Raw genomic sequence first — 26,435 nt, 5'->3', positions numbered from 1 at the left:
TTTGGTAGTGTGTATATGTCCATGCCACTCTCTCACTTTGTCCCAGCTTACCCTCCCCCCTCCCCGTGTCCTCAAGTCCAATCTCTACATCTGTGTCTTTATTCCTGTCCCACCACTAGGTTCATCAGAACCATTTTTTTCTTTTTTCTTAGATTCCATGTATATGTGTTAGCGTATGGAATTTGTTCTTCTCTTTCTGACTTACTTCACTCTGTATGACCGACTCTAGGTCCATTCACCTCACTACAAATAACTCAATTTCGTTTCTTTTTATGGCTGAGTTATATTCCATTGTATATACGTGCCTCATCTTTTTTATCCATTCATCTGTCAATGGACACTTAGGTTGCTTCCATGTCCTGGCTATTGTAAATACAGCTGCAATGAACATTGTGGTACATGACTGTTTTTGAATTATGGTTTTCTCAGGGTATATGCCCAGTAGTGGGATTGCTGGGTTGCATGGCAGTTCTATTTTTAGTTCTTTAAGGAACCTCCATACTGGTCTCCATAGTGGCTGTATCAATTTACATTCCCACCAACAATGCAAGAGGGTTCTCTTTTCTCCACACCCTCTCCAACATTTATTGTTTGTAAATTTTTTGATGATGGCCATTCTGACTGGTGTGAGATGATACCTCATTGTAGTTTTGATTTGCATTTCTCTAATGATTAGTGATGTTGAGCATCCTTTCATGTGTTTGTTGGCAACCTGTATATCTTCTATGGAGAAATGTCTGTTTAAGTCTTCGGCCCATTTTTGCACTGGGTTATTTAATTTTTTGATATTGAGCTGCCTAAGCTGCTTGTAAATTTTGGAGAATAATCCTTTGTCAGTTGCTTCATTTGTAAATATCTTCTCCCATTCTGAGGGTTGTCGTTTGGTCTCGTTTATGGTTTCCTTTGCCTTACAAAAGATTTTAAGTTTTATTAGGTCCCATTTGTTTATTTTTGTTTTTATTTCCATTTCTCTCGGAGGTGGGTCAAAAAGGATCTTGTTGTGATTTATGTCATAGAGTGTTCTGCCTATGTTTTCCTCTAAGAGTTTTATAGTGTCTGGCCTTACCTTATTACATTTCTATGTAAAAAAATAATTGGTTTTATATTCCAGAGCTTTGCTGAACAATCTTTATTCTGAAAATTCACTAGCAATTCTTTGGAGTTTTCTCCATTATCATTTGTGAATAAAGAAAATTTGAGTTCTTTCTGTTCAGTCTTTGTATCTTTTCTTTCTCTATATTTTCTTACTGCCCTTCATAGGCCAGCCAGTATGATGTTAAAGAGAAATGCTGATTGCATGCATCCTTTCCTTGTTACCGATCTTGAAGAGAATTCTTTCATAGTTCACCATTAAGTATGATGTTTGTTTTAGATTTTGTGTTTGTTTTGTTTTTGAAAATTCCCTATATTAGGTTGTGAAAAAAAGTTCCTTGCTATTCCTAAGAGTTTTAATCATGGATAAATATAGAAATGTATTGTGTATTTCTTCTATTCCCATTGAGATTACCAAATGGTTTTTCTCTTTTAATTCATTAATGTGAAAAATTACCTTAATAAATTTTCAAATATTAAACTAACCCTACATTCCTGAGATAACTCCAACTTGGTCATGACCTTTTTTCACACGCTGCAGGTTTCCATTTGCTAATATTTTATTTCAAATTGTTACATTAATATTCATAAGCAAGATTGGACTATGATTTTTTTCACATAGTTTCCTTGTTAGGTTTTGTACGAGTTTGTATGAAAATAAAGTTATTTTTTCTATGAATATTTGATAGAACTCTCTGATGAAGCTAAAGAGTTATATTTATGAAAGGATGTTTGACTACTGAGTCAATTTTTTAAAGGTGATAATAATTAGGTCTCCTGTCTCTTCTTATATCCATTTTGGTAAGTTGTATATTTCTAGAATTTATCCATTTCATATAAAATTTCAAATTTTTTGACAAAACATTATTCATACCCTCTTGTTAAGTTTTTCATGTCTATAGAAAATATAATGATGTCCCCCTTTTCAATCCTGATAGTAATTAAGTGTATCTTCTCCTTCTTATGTTTTTTGTTTCTGTTATTAGTATTTTCAAAGGAAAAGTTTTTGGCTTTTATATGTCTTTTTCTTCTCTTTTATGTTATCTTCTCTTTTATATCTTATTAATCTCTACTCATCTTCTTTTCTTGTATTTTTTTTTCTTTTTTTTCTTTTGTTAACCTCTTGAGATAGATGCTTAGCTCATTAATATTTAGCTTTTTTCTTTTTCTAAAATAGGCATTTTAATGAGATAAATTTACCTTTCAAGTACTGATTTAGCTATATCCCACAAGTTTTATTATGTAAAAGTTTATCATTTGATAAAGATATTTCTAAAAACCAGCATGATTTCTTCACTGACTTATGGGTTATTTGTAAGTTTTTTTTTTCGATTTCCAAACATATAGGGAATTTTCCAGTTGTTTTTTAAAACGGATTTTTAGCTTACTTCTTTGCTGGTCTGAGAACATAATGTACGTGCATTATAGTCCAATATACAGTCAATATTTGTATGTTCTCCCTGTGCTTGAAAAAAAGTATATTTTATATATAATATAAAATATACTATATTATATTTTTGTTTTATAATGTTCTATATATGTTCATTAAGTCAATTTTAGTTATGTTTTCAATCCTCTGTATCTTTATCGATTTTTTTCTGCTTGTTCTATCAGTTACCAAGAAAGATCTCTTAAAATCCACCTGCTATTATTGTTGATTTTACTTTCTTTATTGTTCTGTCAAAGTTTGCTTTATATATTTTAAGGTAATATTATTAAGTATGTAAAATTATAACTTGTTACATCTTTCTGATGACTTTTAAATTTTTACCATTATGATGTGACTATCATCATCTTTGTAATGCTTTCAGCCAAATAAGGAAATTTGTCCACTGATGTGCTGGAACTGGCCCATACTGACTTACAGGAGCCAGTTGCTCACATCTCTTCCCAACTCTGTGTTCAGTAATAGCACATCGATGGCTTTAAATCAGCCATGGGAGAGTTATAACACAGAAAAATTGGCAAATGTTGCAAATCAGGCCTTCTCATCCAACACTAAGAGCTGGTTATGGAACATTTAACAGAAGACCTCTGACCTCATTAGATATTAATATAGCTATACCAACTTTCCTTTGATTAGTGTTTGCATAATATAACTTTTTTCCATCCTTTTAATTTCAACTTCCCTATGTCTTTTCATTAAATGTGTCTCTTAAAACAGCATATAGTAGAATTTTTTAAATGTAGTCTGACAATCTTTCTCTTTTAACAGAAACATTTTGCCCATTTATATTTAATGTGTCCCAAATATTGCATGGGACATACTTATACTAAAAATTTAAAAATTTACATAGCTGTTTATTGGAAATTCAAGTTTGACTGGGTGTCCTATATTTTATTTGCTAAATCAGGCAATCCTATTCCTATCTTATTCCTAGCCCTAAACCTCAAAGTAAAACGGTACCACATCATAATAAGAGCTAACAATGTGCCAGGCCTTCTGCAAAATCGTGACCCCTATTTTCTCATTTAATCTTCAAAACAAAACAGAACTATATAACACGCAAACATTAATCCATATCTATGGTGTTGAAATTATTGTTATACCCTTTGTAGGTTAGAAAGTTGAAGCACATCGAGATTATTTGCCCAAGTTCAGGAAGTGGCTCAGGAAGGCAGAGCTATCTTACTGTAACTTCAGCCCCACAGGTACTCAAGATGAAGTTCATCTTTCTTCTCTGCAAGAACTGTGATAGTTTCTCATGCATAAGAAAGGCAGAGATGTATAGCTGCTTAACCTGTTTAACCTGTTCCAATTTTGCTCTCCTTGAGCAGCTACAATATCATTCTTTTGTGGCAATATATGCAAGAACGCTGTACATGCAATTCTCTTTACTCAGAATTCCCAGTACACTCCAAGACCAGGTTTACATGAGAGCACTAAAACTTAAGAGTAGCTGTTTCATAGTTTGTAATATTAGAATCGTCAGCAACAAAGAGGTTCAGAAAATAAAGACGCTGGGCTAAATTAGCTGATTCTGATATGAGTACTTCAGACATGGTTAGAATCTAATGAGATAAATATGCCCCAAATACGTAGCACCCCTAGGAATCACAGGGAGAAAGACAGCAGCACAGCTGGAACCAGAGGAAAGTGGCTAATGTGTCCCATAAGCAAATCTATCTTCCTGCCTCCTGCTACTTCCTCAGTGTACTCCCAGCTTCTGAAGTTAGCTTCCTTCTAATTTGGGGGATTTTTTTACAGGCTCTTGGTAGGTCTTTGTGATTTCCTGCTACTTATCTTCCCCACCCACTTCCAAGCAGATGGTGGACAGACTCTGCCTCCAGCTTGTGAATGACCTGGTACTGTTGTTCCAGCGAAACCCTTTGGTTTCCATATCATTCAAACTTTCTGTCAAGCCAGGCTAGAAAAATGCTCTGAAAACTATCACATCCCATACATTTGTGAGATACAACTCATCATCCACAGATCTCAGATTAACTTGTAAAATTCCATTCTGATTCTCTTATTCGTAACCTGTGTGTTTATTTAAACTCCACATTCTGAAACCAATGGAGATGGTGCCCCCAAAATTTACATGATGGGTTAAAAATTGGGAAGCAGAAAAAGGTTAGTAGAAGTTAGGTTAATGTAAGGAAGAGGTGATTAAAAGTGGCTTAACAGGGTTGGTCCTACACAGATACGGAGAAGGTATCTGCCTACCCAGGGTGATTTGAGGGGTACTAAAACATCCAGCTGCTGGGGAAAACACTGTTTCTCTCCGTCAACTCCTGAAAACAAGCCTTAGCTAGGCTAGCCAGCAACTTCAACATAATTGTTCTCACCTCAGTTTCACATGCCTGTTTACTTCAACCTGACCTCAGCACTAAACCAACTCCACTCACCGTTTTCCAAAGAAATATACTTTACAGTTAGTCACAGCTTATAGAAATATCCTACTCTTCTAACTTTCAAGACTGGCTTGTTTGGGGGAGAAAGGATTTTGCTGATTTTGCTTATGTATTCATGTGAAAATCATTTACAATCCTTCACATTTTAAACTTCGCTGCTAAAATGCTCAAGTAAATTTAGCACCGCATGAAGAAGCTAAGTGTTGATACTGTGGTTTCTCACAACCTCTGACACACAAATGCAGACCTTGAGGGCACTTGAGAGTCAAGGGCATCCCATGGTCCTGAATTGCAGCAGGAACAGTGCCTCTGGAACCGGCAGGTGGCTATGAACGGGCCTTGGCCAAGAGGCTTTTTGTGAAGGATTCCTCGCCTTAGGTGAAGGCAGGCTATGAGCCCTTCAAGCTACCCCAGGACAAGGGCCTCAGTTGTGTTGCTCTCCTTTCTGAGGACACAGAAGGCCGGTCTTTTTGGAGTATGCTCCTACCCCTACTCAACATCCTCCTCTGTCTCCCCATGAAAGGTGTGGGGAGTGAGCACCCATTTTTGTTCTGGGTCCAAGACCCTGCCCTGCTGGGCCCCTGCCTGTCGACTCCCTGACACCTACCAGATATGAAGAGCTCAGGACCCCACTTGCTCACAGGTCATCCCCCCGGGGCACAAAAGAGGCCACCCCCTTTCTCTTTCCTTTATTGGAAATCTATAATTAACATTTTTATAGATCTTTTTAGATTTTTCCATGTATATGAACAGATAATTATTTTATAAAAATTGGATCAACAAAATATATTTTCATGCCATTATTTTTAATGCTTGTCCAGAATTCTAATGAACTCTTTTTTTTAACTTGGTAGGTATTTTTTGTTGTTGTTGTTTATTTATTTTTCATTGAAGTATAGTTGATTTACAATGTTGTGTTAATTTCTGCTGTACAGCAAAGTGATTCAGTTACACATATATATACATTCTTTTTCATATTCTTTTCCATTATGGTTTATCCCAGGATATTGAACATAGTTCCCTGTGCTCTACAGTAGGACCCTATTGTTCCCCTTTCTCTTTTCTACTTCTCCCTTCAACTTCCATTCGGTCCCTGCCCTCTCACCATGACGCATACGCCCTCAGCAAAATTTCTCGGCATCTCACCTATAGATTTAGTTCTTCCTCTTTTTTTTAGTGCAGTGAGATGGACTTACCAATACATATGTATCCATGCAAATACATAATAGAATAGAAGACAGCAAGTTTTACTTCTTACAGTGGTTTGCCAGGGTCCTAACCCTTTCCTTCTGACATAGAAATGCAATGGCAAACCTATTTTTGCAATGTGAAGAAAAACAGTGCAACCGCTCTAATGGTTTGAGAGAAGGGGGCACTGATTTTCACCCTCAGCAGGGGGTAGTGGTGTGGAGACAAGGAAGGCTGCCATGGCACCCAAGTTTCCAAAGCTTCAGGGAGGGCAACGGTGTGGCATCCACCTCGCATCACCGATAATCAGTCTGTAGGCTGACTATCGTGAGACTGCATTGGCTTCGTATCTCATTACAGAAAACCACTGAAAGTTTCCCTAATTTCTATGGTCCTCTTTTCCACCATTTACTCGCTTGCAGCAGGCTTGTCAGGATGGAATTTCACTGGGAGCTACACGTAGGAAGATAGAGGAGAAAGCAAGACGTAGGAGGTCTTGTCATCTCCACTTGATCATGCAGAAGACAGTGTGCTTAAAATCCATGCAATTTTCTGGAAGAGCGTTAAGCAAGTGTTCAGTACAACTGCATAATTTTTGAGGTGTGTTCAGGTATGTTAAGCACAATGTACATTTAGTTCCCTTGCTCTTTGGAAGAAAAAAATTTCAGGTGGGTAATTGAGCATTTCCGCTAACGGAGGGGCCGGGACTGGGATGTTTTGCAAAGCTGAGCGTTTGCAAAAAGGCCAGAACGGCTTACTCTTTTTTGGTAAGGTCTGGAAAGCATATGTAAGATGAAATTTTTATTTTTTAAGCCTTCCAGGTATTGATTTGGTCCTGGAGTGTTACCCACTTTCTCTCTGTGGAGTTCTGTTCTTCAAATGGAGATTTTTATTCTGGAGGGATTCCAGTAGCTTTGTCTCCACTCCTGTTAATTCATTCATTAGGACATCACAGCCTTTTTCCCTTAGGAAAACATAATGGGTTCACTAAGTGCTCTTACCAGTGGCTGTCACGCTCATCACAATGGTGCCGTAGACGCCCCATTCTCCTTTTTCTGTTGTCTGTTACTGTCACTATATGTGTACAGTAATCCTATGTTGTAAGCCTGCAGGGTTAGATGGCGAGAAAACATTCCTCTAGAGGAGAGATTCTGGTGAGAATTGGTCCAAACAGGCTGGTAAGGATCCCCTTGAATACATAACCAAGAAAGAGGCTGCCTGGTGGGCACGGTTGAGCCCTGAAATGGAAACTTTGTAAGCAGTCTATGATTGGAGGCCAACATTGGTACAGGAAGGAAAAAAAGAAACTCTTCAGTGATGTAATAAGGAGGTAATAGGGAGGTTTCCAGGTTGCCTGTTAACATTAAGCCCTACCAGCCCAGAACCTAGAGTGGAAAAGTTACTTTTGACTGAAGGGCTGACCTTCACGTGAACTAGTGGACATGTTTAGGCAATGCTTAGACCATCTAATTTTAACACAATAAATGAAGGGGACAAAGCCCAGTATTTCAGAGCTGCCTCTCCACCCCAGCGAGATCTGACTTTTTCTTAGGATAATGTAATGTTTGAATTCAGTGTTTGAATCAAATGGTTGTTCATTAATTTCCCTTTCTGTACATTTGGACATTTCCAAACTTGTCACAGCTACCCTGGGTGGCGGGAGCCGGGTCAGCTCCAGGATTGAGCGGTTAAAGAAATTTAATTTAAATCCCAGTTTAAACCTTCGGTGTTGACCACCTTCCTCAGTCTGCTGGACGTTGCCTGCCTGTGGACCTGCGGTCCTCTTCCCGCCACCTAAATACTGGTATTTCCCATCTGCCAGGCCTTTCAGGAGAACCTCCCAGCTCAATGGGAGTCCATCCCACCATGCTACGTCTCAGCCCTTCCTCAAATGGTCTGTTTTGCTGCAAAATCACAACCTTCACCACCACCCTCATCAACAAATGTCAGTACTGAACACGCACAATCCCAAAGTCAAAGAACTGATTATTGGGGTTCCGTTTTCCAACCTTCAGCTCTCATTATATTATGTGTTCGATAGCGACACCTTCTGGTGAAATGTCACAATAGCATGTTGAATACACCGGGCTCTACGAGCACACTGCAAACATCAAAATAAAAAATAAAAATAAATAAATGAAAAGAAGGAAGGCAAAAAGAGGAGGGAATGAAGAGAGGAAATGTTGGTAGCTTTGCATGTGGTGTCAGGGGAATCCTCCCTCACTCATATAGGACCTTGCTTTGTTTCAGGAAAGGAAGTAAAAACATCTTTCAAAGAGTTTTGCTCTAAGTGCAAATAGAAGAATGGTTCAGTGGCTGGAGGGAAAGTGATATCAAGAAAGAATCTTTTAGGAAGAAGGAGAAAATAATAGAATGTTTGCAGGCCTATAGGAACGATCCAGTAGAAAGAGAGAAAAATGATTCAGTAGGTGAATGAAAGGAGGGTTTCTGGATGAACGTCCTTGCGAGGTGAAAAGGCTGAGATCCAGTGCATAAGTAAAGGAACTGGGCTTAGACAGGAGCACGGACCAGTCATCAAATAGTCACAGGAGGGAAAGCAGAGCATTTGAGCACAGATGCAGCCAGTGAGTGGATGCAGTGCTGGGAGTCCGAAAAGTTATCTTCTGGTTCCCCTTGCTCTCAATAAAACGTGAAGCAAGGTCATCAGCTGAGGGTGAGAACTGGCAGGAAGTGCAGGAAACCTGAGAAAAGTTGTGTGTAGTTCTCCAAGAGAGAGAGAGAAATTCAATGGACCAGAGAAATGTAGTGTGATATTGTTGAAGGATCATAAATTTAAAGTGAGTCCTAATGGTTGATTTTCTCCTCCATGTTCAGCTACTAGGGTGCCCGTGAGGAGAAGGCAAAGAGTGGTATTTAACCCTGGTTATGGTTTTGCCTGTCAGGTACAATAATGGGGGCAAGAGAGTGGAGGACTCGTCCTCCTAAAGAACCAGGCAATATTAATACTCGTTCCTATTGATACCTATGTTTGTAATTGGCTCCATTTAGTATTTTTTCATTGGTTTACTCTTGGATAAATTGAAAGATCCTGGGGATGCTGATTTTACTAAATTATACTTCGTGTATAAACCGTCTCCTTTCTGTTCTTTTGGTTTTCATTCACAAAGGGATTTAGAGAGCCTTCTTTAACAAACTGGGAGCCTAAATCTCTGTAAGCCACATGCTGGTGGTCTCCAGGGGCCAGAGTGAGTGGTCCCAGCTGGTCATCAGTAATTCCTTTCTTAAACGGTAGAACGGCTGAAAGGAAAGAGATGGAGTGGGAGAGGAAGAGTGGAGATCTGACCACACTGTTAACATGCTCTGTCACCTCTAGGCCTCGGTACCTGACTGAGTGGCAAACTGAGAAAAATGGTATCTGTTTCATCTATACACTAGAGCTTTTCTGAGAATGATATGAAATAATACCGATGGAAAAAAATTCAAAATAAAATAGTACTCAGTGAATGTAAGTTATTTTTCTGAGAGGTCTACAAAGCTAAAAATGAAATCCAGACCTAACCCTACCAGACACCTCAGTGCCAGTAGGATGAATGGCTCCGGGAGTTTAGTCCTCTGCCAACACCCTCTCTTTGACCTCTCCTCCATCCCTTCTCTCATCATCTCGCATAAAATATCAAGCTTGCTCTGTAAATGAAACTCTAAGGCCCCAAATCACTTTCAACCAGATTGCCACCCCCAGAGCCCTGCCCGCAGAGAAATCCTAGGGCTGCTGCTCATAGGCAGGGAGGTTGTTTTGTTGCATTTTTTCCCCTAGGTTTTGAGAAGCACTCTACTTCCTCATCAAGAGTACACCTCTGGGTACCACAATGCTATATCATTCCCCACTTGAATCATCATGTCTATCTAAAGAGGCATCTCTCTGGAGGCTTGAGTGCTAAGTGGGGAGTGATTTTTAGAGAGATGTGTGGGAAACGGTTTCAATATTTGGCAGTTCCTAAAGGCAAGATGATTTGAAATGTTGTTTTTGTTTTTCTTTTTTATCAATACGCTTGATCAGCCCATTATGCTACTCCCTGATTTCTGAAAATGTCTTGTCATTGAAATATCGCATTTGGAAGTTCCAGCAAAATAGAACTTCCATAACCCTCAGGATCAACTTTTTAGTTTTTTCCATCCATTTATTATATGCTTCACTTACAGCACACACATGTATATACTCATCAGGAAATCAATCTTTTTTTAATTGAAATATAGCTGATTTACCATGTTTTAGGTGTACAACAAAGTGATTCAGTTGTACGTGTGTATATTCTTTTTCAGATTTTTTCCACTATAGGCTATTACAAGATATTGAATATAACTCCCTGTGCTATACAGTAGGTCCTTGTTGTTTATTTTGTATACAGAACTGTGTATCTGTTAATCCCAAATTTCTAATCTATCCTTCCCCGCTCCTTTCCCCTTTGCTAACCATAAGTTTATTTTCTATGTCTGTGAGTCTGTTTCTGTTTTGTAAATAGGTTCACTTGTATCATGTTTTTAGCTTCCACACATAAGCGCTATCATGATATTTGGCTTTCTCTGTCTGACTTACTTCACTTAGTCTGATAATCTCTAGGTCCATCCATGTTGCCGCAAACGGCATTATTTCATTCTCTTTTATAGCTGAGTAGTATTACCAGGAAATCAATCTTTCTTTTACAGATCTCTCCATTAAAGTATACAGTTCTGAAATTAAAGACATAGACAATGCCGCAAGAATTGAAACAACCGAAAATACCGGAAAAATTTACAAAGTGTCAACAATGAGACGAATATTCGATTTGGCAAAGCCTCGAACCAAAAGATCATCATTTTTCCCAACTGGGCTTAAAGTCTGTCCACAGGAATCCATGAAACAGATTTTAGCAAGTCTTCAAGCTTATTATAGACTGAGAGGTAAGGAAAGAGGCGCAGCCTGTTCAGACTTTCCCTGTCTTCATCCCTTCCCTTTCATCCATCCCAAGGTTGTGTTCAGCCCAGAACTTCCAGTCTCTCATTCAGTCACAGGAGTTATAAACATCAGCCCACTGATTTGAGAGTTATGGATAATAAGCCTTCCAAACTATGGTAGGTCTGTGCTTGTATGTTTTAAAACCATGTCCTGTGCAACACAGAACCATGAGAGCATTTAACAAGCCACCAGAAAGCCTTGGCCTCTGGGTTTTATCGTTTTTGTTTGTTTGTTTTTTGCGGTACGCGGGCCTCTCACTGTTGTGGCCTCTCCCGTTGCGGAGCACAGGCTCCGGACGCGCAGGCTCAGCGGCCATGGCTCACGGGCCCCGCAGCCGCTCCGCGGCATGTGGGATCTTCCCGGACCGGGGCACGAACCCGTGTCCCCTGCATCGGCAGGCGGACTCTCAACCACTGCGCCACCAGGGAAGCCCTGGCCTCTGGGTTTTACCTCTTTGTTTTATGTTGGCCAAAGCCCACTATTGAATCCCAATGTTGTAAGAAGCACAGGATGATTTCAATGTCAGGAATCTGTGCACGTTGATTTATGACCTAAGATTTCACTTTTCAAACACCACATTACAATCCCAATCCTCCCTCCCTTCTTGGTAAGTTTCAGTTGTTTATTGCTGATCCAGTAAAAATGTCTGAAGCTGGGAAACCTGGAGGCACAAATTAGCAGTGGTTACCAAGGTATAATAAACAGGGGTGTTAACGGGATTTACAGCACAATTACTGTGGTTTTCATCAGAGTTACAGTGCAGTTTTTACCCCAAGACAGCATTACAGGACTCTTACAGCATTCCCGGAAATCATGATGGAGTTCAATCACACCACAGCCATCAGTAGCTGTCCTTGTCATTCACTTACCATGGATGAAAAAAAAATCCCATGGCTTCTTCTTTAAAGGAAAGAAAAGCATCTTTGGTAACTGCTATTAAACTCCCCAGGTAGCTTGTCTGGCTGCATCCTAAACGCAAGTCACCTTACATGTGAAAATTGAGGACGTTTACCAATTTCCACCTTGATCATAAAAGACGTTTGCTTCCACTCCAAAAAGCACAGTCACCCTGCTCTATTTCAAGCCTATTGACTAGAGCAAGCTGGTTCAATTCTAGCCTGTGACGTGTTGCACATTCTGACAACTGAAAACTATGCCATCAACGAACATCCCACCAAGTTCTCAAGTATTTACATCTATAAGATGTGCAAAAGTTGAATTAATCTGGGTGTTTTTATATTGCTGCAACCAAATTTTTAGCTCTGAATTTTATTCTTAGCTCTTTATTCTTGATTAGGTTTGCTTCATTCTTGCTTCCCTGGATGAAACAAACCACTGTTTTTCTCCCCACAGCAATGACAGCCTATTATCTTTATGGCTGCCCCTGGGTGATGTGAAATTTTACTGTTCACCAGCATGGGTTTCTTAAGTCTAACAAATTGGTTCACAAAGAAACTAGAAATAAGACCCAGCTATAAAGCAGTGTTTCTTTGACAGAGTAACCCAGTTATTGTTGTCATAGCTGCTTTTACAAAATTATCTGTTGACATTTTTCAAACTTAGAGGAGACAGCTCCCACATTCCTCAAATCAAATGAAATACTGAGCTATTTCTCCTCCCAATGCTTAAAGCAACACAAGGGAAAATGTTCTGAGCTTCCTGATAGAATCGCAAAGATTTCCTCAGAAAGCTCAGACACAAGGGTCAAGGTCGTTTCTGGTAGTTTCCCAGGCAGAGCCTCTGCTCCCACCACGCAAACTCTCTTCTCTGTGACTGCCTCCCTTCAAAGACCTCTTTGAGTTCTTTGTGATTTCACCCCTCCCCATGTCTCTCCCTCTCTCTCCCTCCCTCCCTTCCTCTATCTCTCTCCACTCTCTCTTTCTCCCAACACCAATATTAAAAGCTAGATCTTTCTTTCACGTTAGTGTGTGACTCGGAGAAAGTTAAAAGTGAAGGGAATCCTAGTTTTTGCTACTCAAACTGCTGTCCACAAACCAGCAGCATCACGTCACCTCGGAGCTTGTAAGAAACGCAGATGTCCAGGTGGCTCATCAGACCTACTTCATAATCTGCATATTCTCATATCGATAAGATGCCCAGGTAATCCCGTTCCCCCACCTGCGGCCCTTTCTCCCACCTCAGGGACACAGAAAGCCCTCGTCCCTATTAAAACCTACTTTTCCCAAAGGCTCTGAGAGAACGTTCTCCCTGAAGCACAAATGCCTGGAGTTGCTTGAAGAATTATTTCTCTGGGGCACTGTCGTCTACAGTGATCAAAATGTCGGGATGAAACAGGAACCATTATCTTTTCTTTAGACGATTTTTGAGGGGCAGGATTTTGGTGACTCCTCCGATGGCATTTTTCTGGCATCCTGGAAGCTCAGCACAAATCAGGAGGCACAGAATCCTTCTGTGATCAAGAGAACAGAAGCACCAGCCCATGACTCACGGGCAGAGTCATCCATCCTTGCTAAGGGAGCCTCAAATAAAAACCTTGAAAGTTGAGGCATCAAAGGACCTCAGGGCTGGGAGGAGTCTGAAAACCTCTGAAAAGTTGGATTTTACTAACCTCTGGGTTTACCTTTCTGCACCGTCTTTGTCTGACTCATTGGGGAGGATTGCCACAAGGATTTTGGAGAAAGCCAGAGCCTTGCCTCTCCAGTATCCCCACAGTTGCTTGAGATCTGACCACAGAACCTCAGCCTTTCTGCTTAATGTCCCAGCCTAGGCTGTTTGATGATGTAGGAAAAGCCCCAGGCAACACACACCTCAGATGTGGAAAACTCAATGGCACTTTTGAGGCGGTGGGTGCTGTAAACCCCCCCCACCCCGGGTCTGTGGTCAGGTTGCTGCTAGTAAATGACCTGAGCTTCTGTTGGTCTGGAATTCTCTTTGCCTCTTAAAACAGAAAGCTAAGAGAAATCCAGATGTGGACCAAGTGGGGAGTGAGGGAAGGTAAAGCACTGGAGTAAGAGTCTCCAGACTGGGCTTCTCATACTTTGTTCCTCCCCATAACCCATAACCCCTTTTCTCTGCATGGCAGTCAGAGGGTTTCTTTAGAAAGTCAGATGATGTCAGCTTCTGCTCCAAATCACCCCTTTCCCCCTCATCCCTCCAGAGTTAAAGATCAACATATTACCATTGCTTATGACCAAAGTCTTCTATCTTTTTCTAACTTAATCCCCTAAAATAATTTTTAAACTAGGTGCCCTCTTGAGAGCTTTTCTGTTGACATCTGAAGTTTTTCATCATAAGCTTAAATAATTGGATAAGATGTAACTTTTGGTGAGCTGTAAATAAGTATTGATATTGAAAATAAGATAGGAATTAAAGCATTCTTGTATATACAGTGGAATCTGTCATAGATACTCAATACTTACCATCAAGTACTCTACAAATGCATGAACAAACCCTTCCAAACAGGAGGCAATGTCACGTGGTCCCTTTTCCTCCACACACCCACGTTTCCATCCCACCTCTCACTGCAGAGTCTTATCTTAATGTAATTTAGGTCATACTTGAAAGTCTGTTATGGGTTGCTCTAAAATACTTCTCAGTAACAAAAATGTACGTACATTGAAATTACATTTTTTACTTATTTCCTAAGTAAATAATTTATTTTACTTATTTCCAGAAATTTCTTCTGGATTCAGTTGCATTTATAATTATTTTTAATATATAATTGACTAAAGGAAGTAGATATAAGTTTGACAAAAGTTTTTAATTTTTTATTGATGGATATAAGCTCAGATATGGGTTTGGGGTAACTAATGTTTATAGATACAAAATTAGGAACAAAGCTTTGGAAGGGGCCAATTTAAATGAAAGGCCTTTAGCTTAAGCTCCACTAGCTTCTGCCTCTGGATAGATGGGGTCGCTTTGGTGCCGTCCCTCTATTAGTTCATGTGCCATTATTTATTATTCCTATTATGTATTGCTAACATTAGACAGGATTTAACATCCATTTTATCCCTATTCTTTTCCTTAGTTTCACTTAAATGCTGAGAAAACGTGTTACATAAATAAGTAGACGGGAACAGATGGAGTTTTGTTACAGTAGCATCCTTATTCTTAAGTTCCTCCGGCATCTTATGCTAACAATCACATCGTGATCTGCCATCATTATTTTTAATGATGTATCAGCTGTTGACTTCATTAGGACTTCTTCTAAGGTGTTGAAGGCAAAGCATCAGAAACTACCCTACTTGCAAAAACTGTGTGCTTGCCCTTGACTAAGTTCACTCCCTGTCTTAATCTCAAACACAGTTATTTCGAATACCCTTTGTGTGGCAACCTAGGGGCACTGGGCCGTCACAGGAAGACTATGGATGGGGAGATGGGGGAAGGATGACGGCCAAAGGGAAAGTGAGGAGAGAAAGATGCGTTGTTAGGCAAACCAATTTAGGAAAGCACGCTAGGGAAGTTGAGATCGAGAAATTGAGTCTCTTTAAAGGTCTGTGTGCCTGTTTACCCCTTGGAAAGTCTGCAGATACAGCGGGGTACCTGTGCCCCAGTTGAAAATGACTGGGCCGCAAGACCTGCACCATCTCTGTGCCTCTCACCACATACTTCCAGGTTCATCCTCTATGACTCTCAGCCTTGCCCTGGCCACAGTGACCTTTTTACCGTTTCTTCAATGTGCCCAGCATTCTCCAGCCTTGGGGCCTCTTCCCAAACTGTTCAAAAGTCACCTTGATCATGAGGCCTTCCTCAACCACCCTATTATAAATAGCAGTCTCACACACACACACACACACACACACACACACACCCCTGTATTTCTATCTCCCTTCTTGTATTTTTCTCCGTGGTGCATATAAGGGCTCAATAAATATTTGTTAAATGAATTCATCTCTATGGGCTATAGGCTATTGTATCAGCATAAGCCATGACAGAGCTTGCCATGTTTAAGATTGGGCTTGGGTTGGGAGAAGGGCATCTTCTCAGGCTGTGGCCGTTTTTCACTCCTCATGGCGCTGTCTTGCAGTGTGCCAGGAAGCAGTGTGGGAAGCGTATCGGATCTTCCTGGATCGCATCCCTGACCCAGGGGAATACCAGGACTGGGTCAGCATCTGCCAGGGGGAGACTTTCTGCCTCTTTGACATCGGGAGAAATTTCAGCAACTCCCAGGAACACCTGGATCTTCTTCAGCAGGTGAGTTTAAACACGGAGCGTTGGGAACCCGGTCCAAATAGCTCCCAGGCCTCCAGACCCTGCCCCTTTTGAAATGGTTCCCCCAGCGTAAGGGTTGGCTGAAGAAATGCTCGGAGAGATCTGAGAAGGCCGACAGGAATTTTATTCCTGCAAAATAACATTTTACAGGCTGATTGAAGTGGAGTTAAAGGGAAAAGGGAATGAAAATAGACTGGCTCTTCAGTTGGCATTGTCTCTTGATAAAATTACTTTTTATCTTCCTACAGAGGATAAAAGAGAGAAACTTCCTTGAGAGGTGAGTACCCAAAATACAATGCAGCATGCTCTTGACTTTTGAAAGATCACATGAGGAGTGAGACTGAGCTATTGTGCCTTTATATTATTTCAGCTACTGAGATCAGAGTAGGTTATTCTGACGGACCCTTTATGCACATATTTTGCTGAAGATAAATGAGTATATAGAAGGGAAATGGATAGACCTTATAGATTGAGATAGATGTTTGCACTATATTTGCAGATGAAATGAATGCAATACTCTTTGATAATTATCTAACATGTTTTTTACTTATTAGATACAGAGCAATTAAAATAGTTTAATTTTTAGAACTGATGAAAAATATTACTTACATCAGGAACATGTTGAATGCAATCAGAGAGCAACCTGAATTTTGAACTCTCATTTGGTATTCTGTAAAGTGTTAGTATTTCTCAAACTAAACTGAAGCACTGAGCTGTGTCTTCTACAAGAACCGAATATCAAATCAGAAAATCAAAATGCAAAGAAAAAGCAAAGTACATCCGATAAAAATGATCAAAGAAGAGAGATGCTGTTGCCAAACTCTAAACTCACAAATTACACTCATAACAGCTAGGAATCTAAATCTGAAGATAATAATACTGCAGAGAGAGCCACAAATTGGACTGTATGAAATACAATTCTTTATAATGCTTTTCACATTTGTTCCTTGGTTTCTGTTCCCTTTGTCACCACCTGGCCCAGGACCTTATTAATTTACACTGTGCAAAACGTCAAATCCTTGCCTCTAACCTCTTACCCTCCTTAACTTGCATAACTGCTCCTGGGTTAATATATCTGAGATATTCCTTTTTTTACACTGAGCCTTGTTCAAAGGCTTTTCAAAAATACTCCCGCATCTTCCCCTCGCCCTTCTGAATATCCACTGCCACCCTTCTCCACACGCTCTGTGTGCAGAGGGTTGAGCGGGAGAGACTGACTCACTGGCCTCCCTTGGCCTCTGAGTTGTGGGAAGGACCAGCCAGTGTGGATCAGGAAATCAGAGGGAGGAGCAGAGTGAGGTGAGCGAATTTATCGCCTCCCCACGCCCCCAACCTGCAAAGTCTTCCAGGGCTACGGACCTCTTTCAGCAGCAGCTCAGCTCCTGTCAGGCAGCCCTCTCTTTCCACAGAGGCTCCTCTGTCTCTGATGGGCGGTAAGTGCTGCATCATCTCACCCCTCCTGAAGACGGGAGCTTTTAGTACCTCGCTGTTATCACCCACGGGTTCTGCACTCGCGCTTGTGGTTGCTCGTATACTCTTCCCATGACTTAGTAAGTAAGGCCTTTATTAGACTTTGCTCAAATTACCCAACTCTGAGTGAGCCATTTGTTCCCTCTCAGGACCTCCACTGAGGCAGAGGCCAAACTAATTCATCAAGGGCTTCACCCCCTGACCTTTCCAACTTTGCCCTCCATGAGCCAGGATCCCAACACTGCCACCATGACACTTCCCCACCCCATCCAGACCACACCCTGCTCATCCTGGGCTCTGACCACAGCCTTCCCCTCTGCCTGAAGAACCTGTCTTCTCCACCCCACCCACCGAAATCCTGCTGTCCTTTCAAGCTCCCTAGTCCCCTACAACAACAGAGGACCTAGCCATTCCCTCTGGTCTTCCATCAGTGTGAGCCACTATTTAGATCAAACAGTCAACCATGACTATATTGTACAAGCACAGACACAATCCTTTGAGACCTAATAGCTTATAGTAAGAAATCTTTCAGGGAGCTTCAATAGCTATCACTACTGCTACTCCTTTCTAAATAAAGCTTGCTAGAATGGGCTAATGTGATATGCAGACAACTCTATAACCATGAGCTCAGATGACACTCCCTGGCACTGCAAACCTACCCACAACTCCCTGGCAGGTTACCATTGCAGGCAATGATTATGTCCGGAATAGGGATTCAAGACACCTTCATTATTCAGAAATCTCTCTCTCTCATTATCGTAACCACAAGAGTTACTTTATCAGATAAACTTAATGACTCTCTGAATTTACAGGTTTGAGGGTCTGAGATTTTAGCAAGAATATTTCAGTCATAGATCATGTGATCAATTATCTTTGATGTCAAGGACACAGTTGAAGCACAATGGGGACTATAAAACATTGGACCCCCAGAACCATCTTTGCCTACTATGAAAATGCTCCCCAGAATGGCAAAAAGCCAAGATGCTTATGAAAAACCCTGGAGTCAAACATAATTGTTTTCGGGTTGTTTGAATTTTTCTTCAAAGAAAATATATTAGAAGATTACTTCAGTAATGAAAATATAGGTAAACCTAGTTTTAAAATATACTTTCTCTCTAATTTTTAGGTCTATTCGGTATAAGCAAATTTAAATGCATTTCCTCTATTGTCATCAAGCTCCTTTTCACCATCTCTTTATTTCCTATTGTGGTAATAGAAAAGATGAAATACCCACAAAGGAGACATTAGGAGAGCCTGGTGAAACCCCTGAGTTTTCCACAGGTAAGATTAGAACTCCTCGTTTCATCTGCTACTGAACCTTAATTCAAACCATCATGAAAGCATGTTATTTGAAAAGCAATGGCTAATTGAAGTTGACACAGTTTATAATGCACCTTCTCAAAACTAACTTGTATTACTAACCTTACACAATAATTTAAATTCATAGCATACGCCTCGGAAAATACAGAAAAGAATAAAAACAAAACCGAATCACCCATTATCCTACAACTTGGAGGCAATCATCAATATTCTCCAACAAACAAATTCAAGATAATGTATTCATGTGTCCTTTACCTAGTCACAAAAAGAAAAAGTAACCAGATCTCATTAGGCAAAACCATTTAACTGTAACACGTCTAGGGGAGCTCCAAACTTGCGTTCTGGAAAGGAACAATGAGGAATTGAAGTGGGATCTCGAGTATGAGTTATATTTTGCTCAAGAACATATTCGTGTGATCTTAAGAGGAAATGAGTTCAGAATGCACCTAACATCTGTAATTTCCAGAGTGACAGGAAAAGCATGTGACATGGTGACCTCATTCTAATTTAAACTCCTCCAGTCTCATTTTCGTGCCTGTACTTTTTCAAATTTCCACAGACGTTGCCAGTGTCTCACCCGGGTCCCTGCCTCCCCCTCCTGATGACACACTCCTCAACGAAATCCTCAACAACACCCTCCCGGACACCAAGATGCCTACAATAGTAAGAAGTTCTCAATCTAGCCCTTCAAATGTCTGTTTGGTTTCATTAGTAAAACAGGGAAAGACAAGGGATGGACTGGCCATTCACTGTTATTAGTGCTGCATTTTTATCAACCCAAGTAAGAGTCAGTGATTTCCTTCTATTCACTATTCTCACTTCCTCCAAGGGAGGGACTGAAAGGAAAAAAAAAAAAAAGATTGGAAACTAGGATAAAGTGAGAGAAGTTGCAACTTAATTACTAACTCCAGGAGGGCAGGGGCCCTTCTTCCCTCAGTGCCTAACAGAACCTTATGTACAGCAGGTGCTCACCAAGCGTTAGAGTGAATAAATGATGGGTGAATGAATGAATGAATACGCCGGTCAGCCCATCAGTGAAGTCCTTTCTCCACTGAAGTGTAATCACACACTGACAGCAAGGGCAGAGGTCTTCTTCCCAGTCATGTCCAGCTCGAATAGACCAGACAAATATCCAAATGACCGAAATCCTGCATGTCAAGCTGGGGAAAAATGAAAACAGTGTTTTCTGGCAAAAAGCAGCACTGGCCACCACTCCGAGTGAAAGGGCATGCAGGATTGTTAGGGAACTGAAAGTTGGTTATCACTAAAGGGGGACTTCTTAATTGAAGTATAGTTGATTTACAATATTTTGTTAGTTTCAGGTGTACAGCAAAGTGGTTCAATGGTTTTATATACTCCATTTAAAGTTATGACAAAATAATGGCTATATTCCCCGTGCTGTAGAATAGGTCCTTGTTGTTTATTTATTTGATACGTGGTAGTTTGTATCTCTTAATCAAAAGGGAGACATGCTTAACCTCTCCAAAAGCTTTGAGCGCAGACCCTCAGTGCAGAAGCAGACAAACACCACTCCCTTTGCTCCAGTGATAAGAGTTGTGGCAGCACAAGTCAGGCAGCAGACCCAGAAGAGGGCAGTCATGTAAGGAAGGGACCCCAAATCAGAAGCTGGATCTTATCCTTATGCTGTCACTGCCACAGGTCTACCATTCCCTGTCGTCTGTGAGGCTTCTCTGGTCCTTTTCTCTTCCTGTGAGCCTCCTTCCAAGGCACAGATCAAAGCCAGAAGGTGAAGGCAGGAAGTTCAGTCTCACCATCTCTACATGGAAATTCAGAGATGAGAACCCTGCTGGCCATTCTCTCTGGGCTTTAGGCTGGATGACTGTAGACTTGATGGAACTGTTGCTATGAACAACGAATCTAAACGTTTTGTCCTTCTCAAAAATACTGTTTCCTCAACAGTGAAAACTGCTGTTGCAAAAAATTATTGAGAAACATATTCACTGCAAAATTTCTAAGACAACTCCAGTCTGCCTTCTCTCTTTTCTCACATTACCTGTGCCCCGTCTCCTTCAAAGTCTGATATAGGTCCCTCCTTCTCCTGTAAATATCCCCTGAATATTTTATTTCACATTCATCATATCCTCCCGTTAACATCCTTTTCACCACCTACATCTATATTTATTCTTTCATTCAGCAAACATTGGGCCATGCACTAAAGATACTAAGATAAACAAGACTCAGTCCGGTCCTTCAAGGAATTTATAGTGCAAATAAGGGCAACAAAATAGCCTAAGTGCTATGATTGAAGACGGCCGATGTATAGACAAAATAATAGGCTAGGACAGGTTGCTGAGGATGTGACCCTCCTTGTCATGGATATTCACTGAGAGTTTTGTGCAGAAATGGTCTCACGTTTTTTGCTTTGAGGGACTCAATGAAGTGTGAGAATCACACTGGATTCAAGGAGATTTTATATGGGGTGACAAGATTACCATATTAAAAAAAAACTTCTATGTGAGTGTATCAGAGGTACCAAGTGAGCAATTCAGATGTAATTTGCTAGTGCAAAGTTCAGAGAAGGCAAAGATTTCTACCCTAGATGGTAGAGGAGATGTTTTTTTAAATGAACCAAAGGATATTGGTAAAAAGTAAACAAGTGTGTGTGTGTGTGTGTGTGTGTAAATGCTTTCATGAAGAGCACACAGTCATAAAATGATGGAGTTCTCAAGGATTCTACATAATTAACTCATCGGAGCTTTGATACTCCGTGAAATGCAGAGGCCACTGCTAGTTAATAGGACTTTTATTCTAGAAGCACTTAAGGCTTCATAACCCACTTCCTGAGACAGTATCAACATATATTATACAATGGAGCCATTTGCTTGTGATTTATATTAACAGAATCCCTTCTTTTTTTTTTTTTTTTTAACTCTAACCCAGGAGAGGGAAGTAGAATTCACTGATGCTGCTGAGCATGCACTAGAGCAGAAGGTGGAGCTAAGCATCTCTCTGGCAAAGCAGAAGTTCAAGGAAGAGCTCACCGACTCGCAGTCCCCGTATTACCAGGAGGTTGCAGCCAAGTCTCAGCTTCAGGTGAGTGAACCCACCTCACACAACCAGAGCCCAAGGCAGGACTCAGATCTGGGAGTCAACAGCACAGAAATTCTCTTGACTCATCTTCCTGTGACCAGGAGTTCTTTTCATTTTTTTATTTTTATTTATTTATTTTTTTTTTACCTTTTGACCCCCTTCACCCATTTCTCCTACCTTCCACCCATCTCTACCTCTGACAGTCACCAGTCTATTTTTTGTATCTATGAGCTTGGTTTCGGGGGGTTTTTTCGTTTGTTTTTAGGTTCCACGTATATGTGAGATCATTCAGTATTTGTCTTTCTCTCTCTAACTTATATCACCTAGCATAATGCCCTCGAGATCCATCCATGTTGTCGGAAACGGCAAGATTTCATTCTTTTTATGGCTGAATAATGTTGCATTGTGTGTGATGTATTCCACCTTCTTTATCAGTTCATCCATTGGTGGACATTCAGGTTGTCTCCATATCCTGGTTATTGTAAATAATGCTGCAATGACCGTGAATCTTTTCAAATTAGTGTTTTCATTTTCTTCAGATAAACCCCCAGAACTGGAATGAAGTCGAATTGCTGGATGATATGATAGTTCTATTTTTAATTTTTTGCAGAATCTCTGCAGTTTCGATAGTAGCTGCACCATTTACATTCCCGCCAACAGTGCACAAGGGCTCCCTTCCCTCCACGCCCTCTCCAGCACTTGTTATTTGTAAAAGGCATGGCATTCTTCATGGGTGATAAGTGGAAGAACTTATATGGTCCACATCATCCATCACTAAATCAAGACACTATCCCAAGATGGCTCTTCCATGTCTGACCATCATCGCAGCTGCTTGTTCCTGGTTAATTTAAAAAGCTCTTCATTCCCTGCAGGATAAATCCAAACTGTCATGCTGAACTTGGCATTTATATGCCATGATCAGACTCCTGCCTTCCTTTCCAGCCTCGTCTTCACACCAGTTCTTTACCATCCCCCTCTTTACACTCTACTTCCCAGAATGCGAACTGCTTGCAAATCTTTTCCTACCTTTAGTCTTTACATGTGCTGCCTTCTCTGTCTGGAATGCCCTTCCCTGAGTTGCATTTTACAAACTTCGTCATGAAATGTTCTCTCTACGCATCCTGGGTTCAGTGCCTCTCCTCTGGGCTAACACCCGGTGCCCACTGTCGTCACAGCACTTGTCACCTTGTCTTGGGATTGTTTGTTTACACGTCTATGGCTTTCATTGTCTCCACTCCTCTCTGCTCTCTGGCCACACTCACTGCCATGAGGGCATGAGCTTCCCCTTGAGGGCAGGAGCTGCTTCTTTCATCTCTGCTGCTTACCTCCTAATGCAGAGCTTGGGATGCAGTTAACTACTCAGTAACTGTTTGTAGAAATGCAATTGAAATTAGAAGCATCCATGAGATTATGCAACCATGAGCTACATTTATGAACAGCCTGGGTGCCCAAGCATCTTATCGTGGCCAGGGAAAAACAGGCACCTAGTTCTCATACTTGGAAAATTCAATGCTTTCCTCCTCTCAGCTGGAGAGGAGATGAATAACAAAAACGTTCTCAACCTCCAACCTCTCTCCCTGCATCAGTATTCAGTCAATAAAATGTAAAGAACCTTTTCTATGAACTTCAAAGAGAAAGCATCAGGTGGGATATTTATGAACCAGAGAAGTACTTAGACATGGATTAGTAGATAGAATGAATTAAAGAATTGTCTGTTAACTTTTCTATTTGTTCTTTGAAATATTCTTTTCAACAAATCCTTAGGCTAGTCAGAATATCTTAAAATTGGATAATTGACCATAGACTGTCTTCACTGACCTGTTGTTAATTTTCCAAGCACCTAAAACAACCTGATGTAAAATAATGCAAAGAAATGGTAACTTTTTAAAATCTGAGTTTTAGTCTTGTTTCTGCCCAAGAATTAGCCATGAGAATTTGGGGGTCACGTCCCTGACCTTGATTCCTCATTTAGAAACTAAAGAGGACCTCGAAGTGCCTTTCCAAGTCTAAAATGCTCTGTATCGAAATAGTAGCACTGTTCTTAACGTTTTATATATATTAACGGGATTTTTTACGGGATTCTATACTTAAAGTAAAATCACTTCTCTTTTTGACAAGTGAAGATACTGAGGTGCAGGGAGATTAATTAATACACCCAACAATGTCACACCTATTAACTAGCAGAGCCAAGATTCAGACCCAGGCAGCCTGGCATCAGAACCCCTGCTCTTAACCACTAGGCTATACTTTCTATTTTTCCCAAATAAATATGCATGGAGAAAGGATTTTTGGATCAGCAAATGAACATGCCTCTTCTAGCCTCTGAAAAATTTATCAACCAAAGAAGAGCATGTCTTGCTGGATCTTGTTCCAGAGACCATCACATCAGTCTTGCTGGCTCCATTTACATGGTCACTGGAGCCCCTCTTCTCAGCACATCTGTTCCCCTTCCAGGCACCTGAGCAGTCTGACCACCCAGCAGCTGCCATGAGATAACCAGCCAGCCTCACCACAGCCCAACACTCGCATTAGCTCAGCCATTCAGGCCTAATCAGGAACTAATGGCTAGTGCTTTGCAGTAATTTAATTTCCACAATAAAGTTAATGACCAATTTAATACAAATGTCAAAAGGAATGCTTAGTTGTTGTCCGAATGCTTTCTCCTGTGCAAACATCCAGGAGAACTCAACACGGCTGCCTTTTTTTTAACAGACATGCCAGCAGAATCAGGAAGGCCTCTGTGCATTTCACATTATTAATAAGGTTAACTGGGCACTTAATTGGCAATTTAGTGGTTAGCCGCTCCATAATCAGAAGGTCTCCGGAAGATAGGTTAGCAGAATTAACTGAAGGCCTTTGTCATCGCCTCCTTAGACGCCTTCTGCACCCTCCTAATCAAAGCTGATTCTTAACAGTCACAGCCAGGTTCACAGAGAGGACACGGGACCCGCAATCAATCCCGTCCGCAGGAGCCGGGGCTTAGGGGCTGCTCTCCCCGCGAGGCTCCCTGCTGCGCACGTTGCAGTTCTGTGTGTGATGGATTGTTTTCAGATGTGTAACGGCATCACTGGTGTCCTGGACCAGAAAGATGGACAAGTCAAGGGCCTGAACCTTGAGCTCCAGAACCTGCAGTTTACACTTAAAACAGTCCACGCCAGGTGCTGTCACTGGAATGGCATTTGGGGGCACAAAGCCATTTGTCACAAGGCCTCCACTGAGCTTTCCCACCTGCCCCCGTAACAAAGATCAGCTCTGCGGAAACTGGCCTCCTCTCTCACCTCTATTAAGCCCACCGTGAAGTGGGAGTGGAGGCACGGAAACTTATTACCCAGGCCCCCTGCCCTTGACCTCTATGAGGACCTTCATCTTGTCCTTCCCCGCTGAAGTCTGTCAAAAACAACTGACTGGGGCTTCCCTGGTGGCGCAGTGGTTGAGAGTCCGCCTGCCGATGCAGGCGACACGGGTTCGTGCCCCGGTCCGGGAGGATCCCACATGCCGCGGAGCGGCTGGGCCCGTGAGCCACGGCCGCTGAGTCTGCGCGTCCGGAGCCTGTGCTCCGCAACGGGAGAGGCCACAACAGTGAGAGGCCCGCCTACCGCAAAAAAAAAAACTGACTGAAGGCTTGCTCTGCCTTGCCAGCCTCCATGCCATGTGCCCACTGAGGAAGTAAAAGTAAATCGAGCTTTAAGGAACTGGGAATCCAGTAGGGGTGCCAAAGACTAAGTAAATAAATAAAACAATATTACCAGCTCTCTGCTCACCGTGTCAGGCACTTACTAGTTATTCCTTATGACAACCTTACAATATACGTATTGTTATCCCATTTTGGGTGAGAAGACCAAGATTCAGAGAGATTAAGCAATAAACTCAAGGTCTTGCAGCTAGAAAGTAGCAGAACCGATTTTTTTTTTTTTTTTTTTTTTGTGGCACGCGGGCCTCTCACCGTTGCGGCCTCTCCCGTTGCGGAGCACAGGCTCCGGACGCGCAGGCCCAGCGGCCATGGCTCACGGGCCCAACCGCTCCGCGGCATGTGGGACCCTCCCGGACCGGGGCACGAACCCACGTCCCCTGCATCGGCAGGCGGACTCTCAACCACCCGGCAGAACCGATATTTAAACTCAGGTGTGTACAGCCATCTCCTTGTCACACAAAAGCTGAGCTACCTTTATCCCTACAGTTGTTACACACTCAGGGAGCAAAACCACTTTTAATACTGGTACAATAAAATATAATTTAGGTGGTAAATCAGTCTGCTGGAAAAAAAGAAAAAAATCCACGATGCACTCCAAAGCCCAATGTTGGGGATTATCTGTGCGTCACTGCTCTAGTCCTT

The 26,435-nt window shown here is 41.4% G+C and overlaps 1 protein-coding gene across 1 annotated transcript in view; it reads left to right on the top strand.

Moving 5' to 3' along the window:
- The window catches only part of IMPG1 (interphotoreceptor matrix proteoglycan 1), a 150,103-nt gene that overhangs the window by 58,740 nt on the left and 64,928 nt on the right, over positions 1-26,435 (top strand). Inside the window, exons 3-9 of the mRNA XM_089922283.1 lie at positions 10,801-11,034; positions 16,077-16,243; positions 16,510-16,538; positions 16,647-16,649; positions 18,948-19,012; positions 19,611-19,714; positions 21,956-22,105. Of these exons, the coding sequence (XP_089778409.1) occupies positions 10,801-11,034; positions 16,077-16,243; positions 16,510-16,538; positions 16,647-16,649; positions 18,948-19,012; positions 19,611-19,714; positions 21,956-22,105 (752 nt within the window). The remainder of the gene's footprint in view (positions 1-10,800; positions 11,035-16,076; positions 16,244-16,509; positions 16,539-16,646; positions 16,650-18,947; positions 19,013-19,610; positions 19,715-21,955; positions 22,106-26,435) is intronic.

This window comes from Delphinapterus leucas, chromosome 12 (assembly GCF_059928025.1).
Source record: "Delphinapterus leucas isolate spDelLeu-1000000601 "Yukka" chromosome 12, BTC_Dleu_Yukka2, whole genome shotgun sequence".
In the NCBI taxonomy this organism is placed as follows: domain Eukaryota; kingdom Metazoa; phylum Chordata; class Mammalia; order Artiodactyla; family Monodontidae; genus Delphinapterus; species Delphinapterus leucas.
Note: the sequence above shows the minus strand (reverse complement) of the source record. Positions and strands in the feature narration are given on the sequence as shown.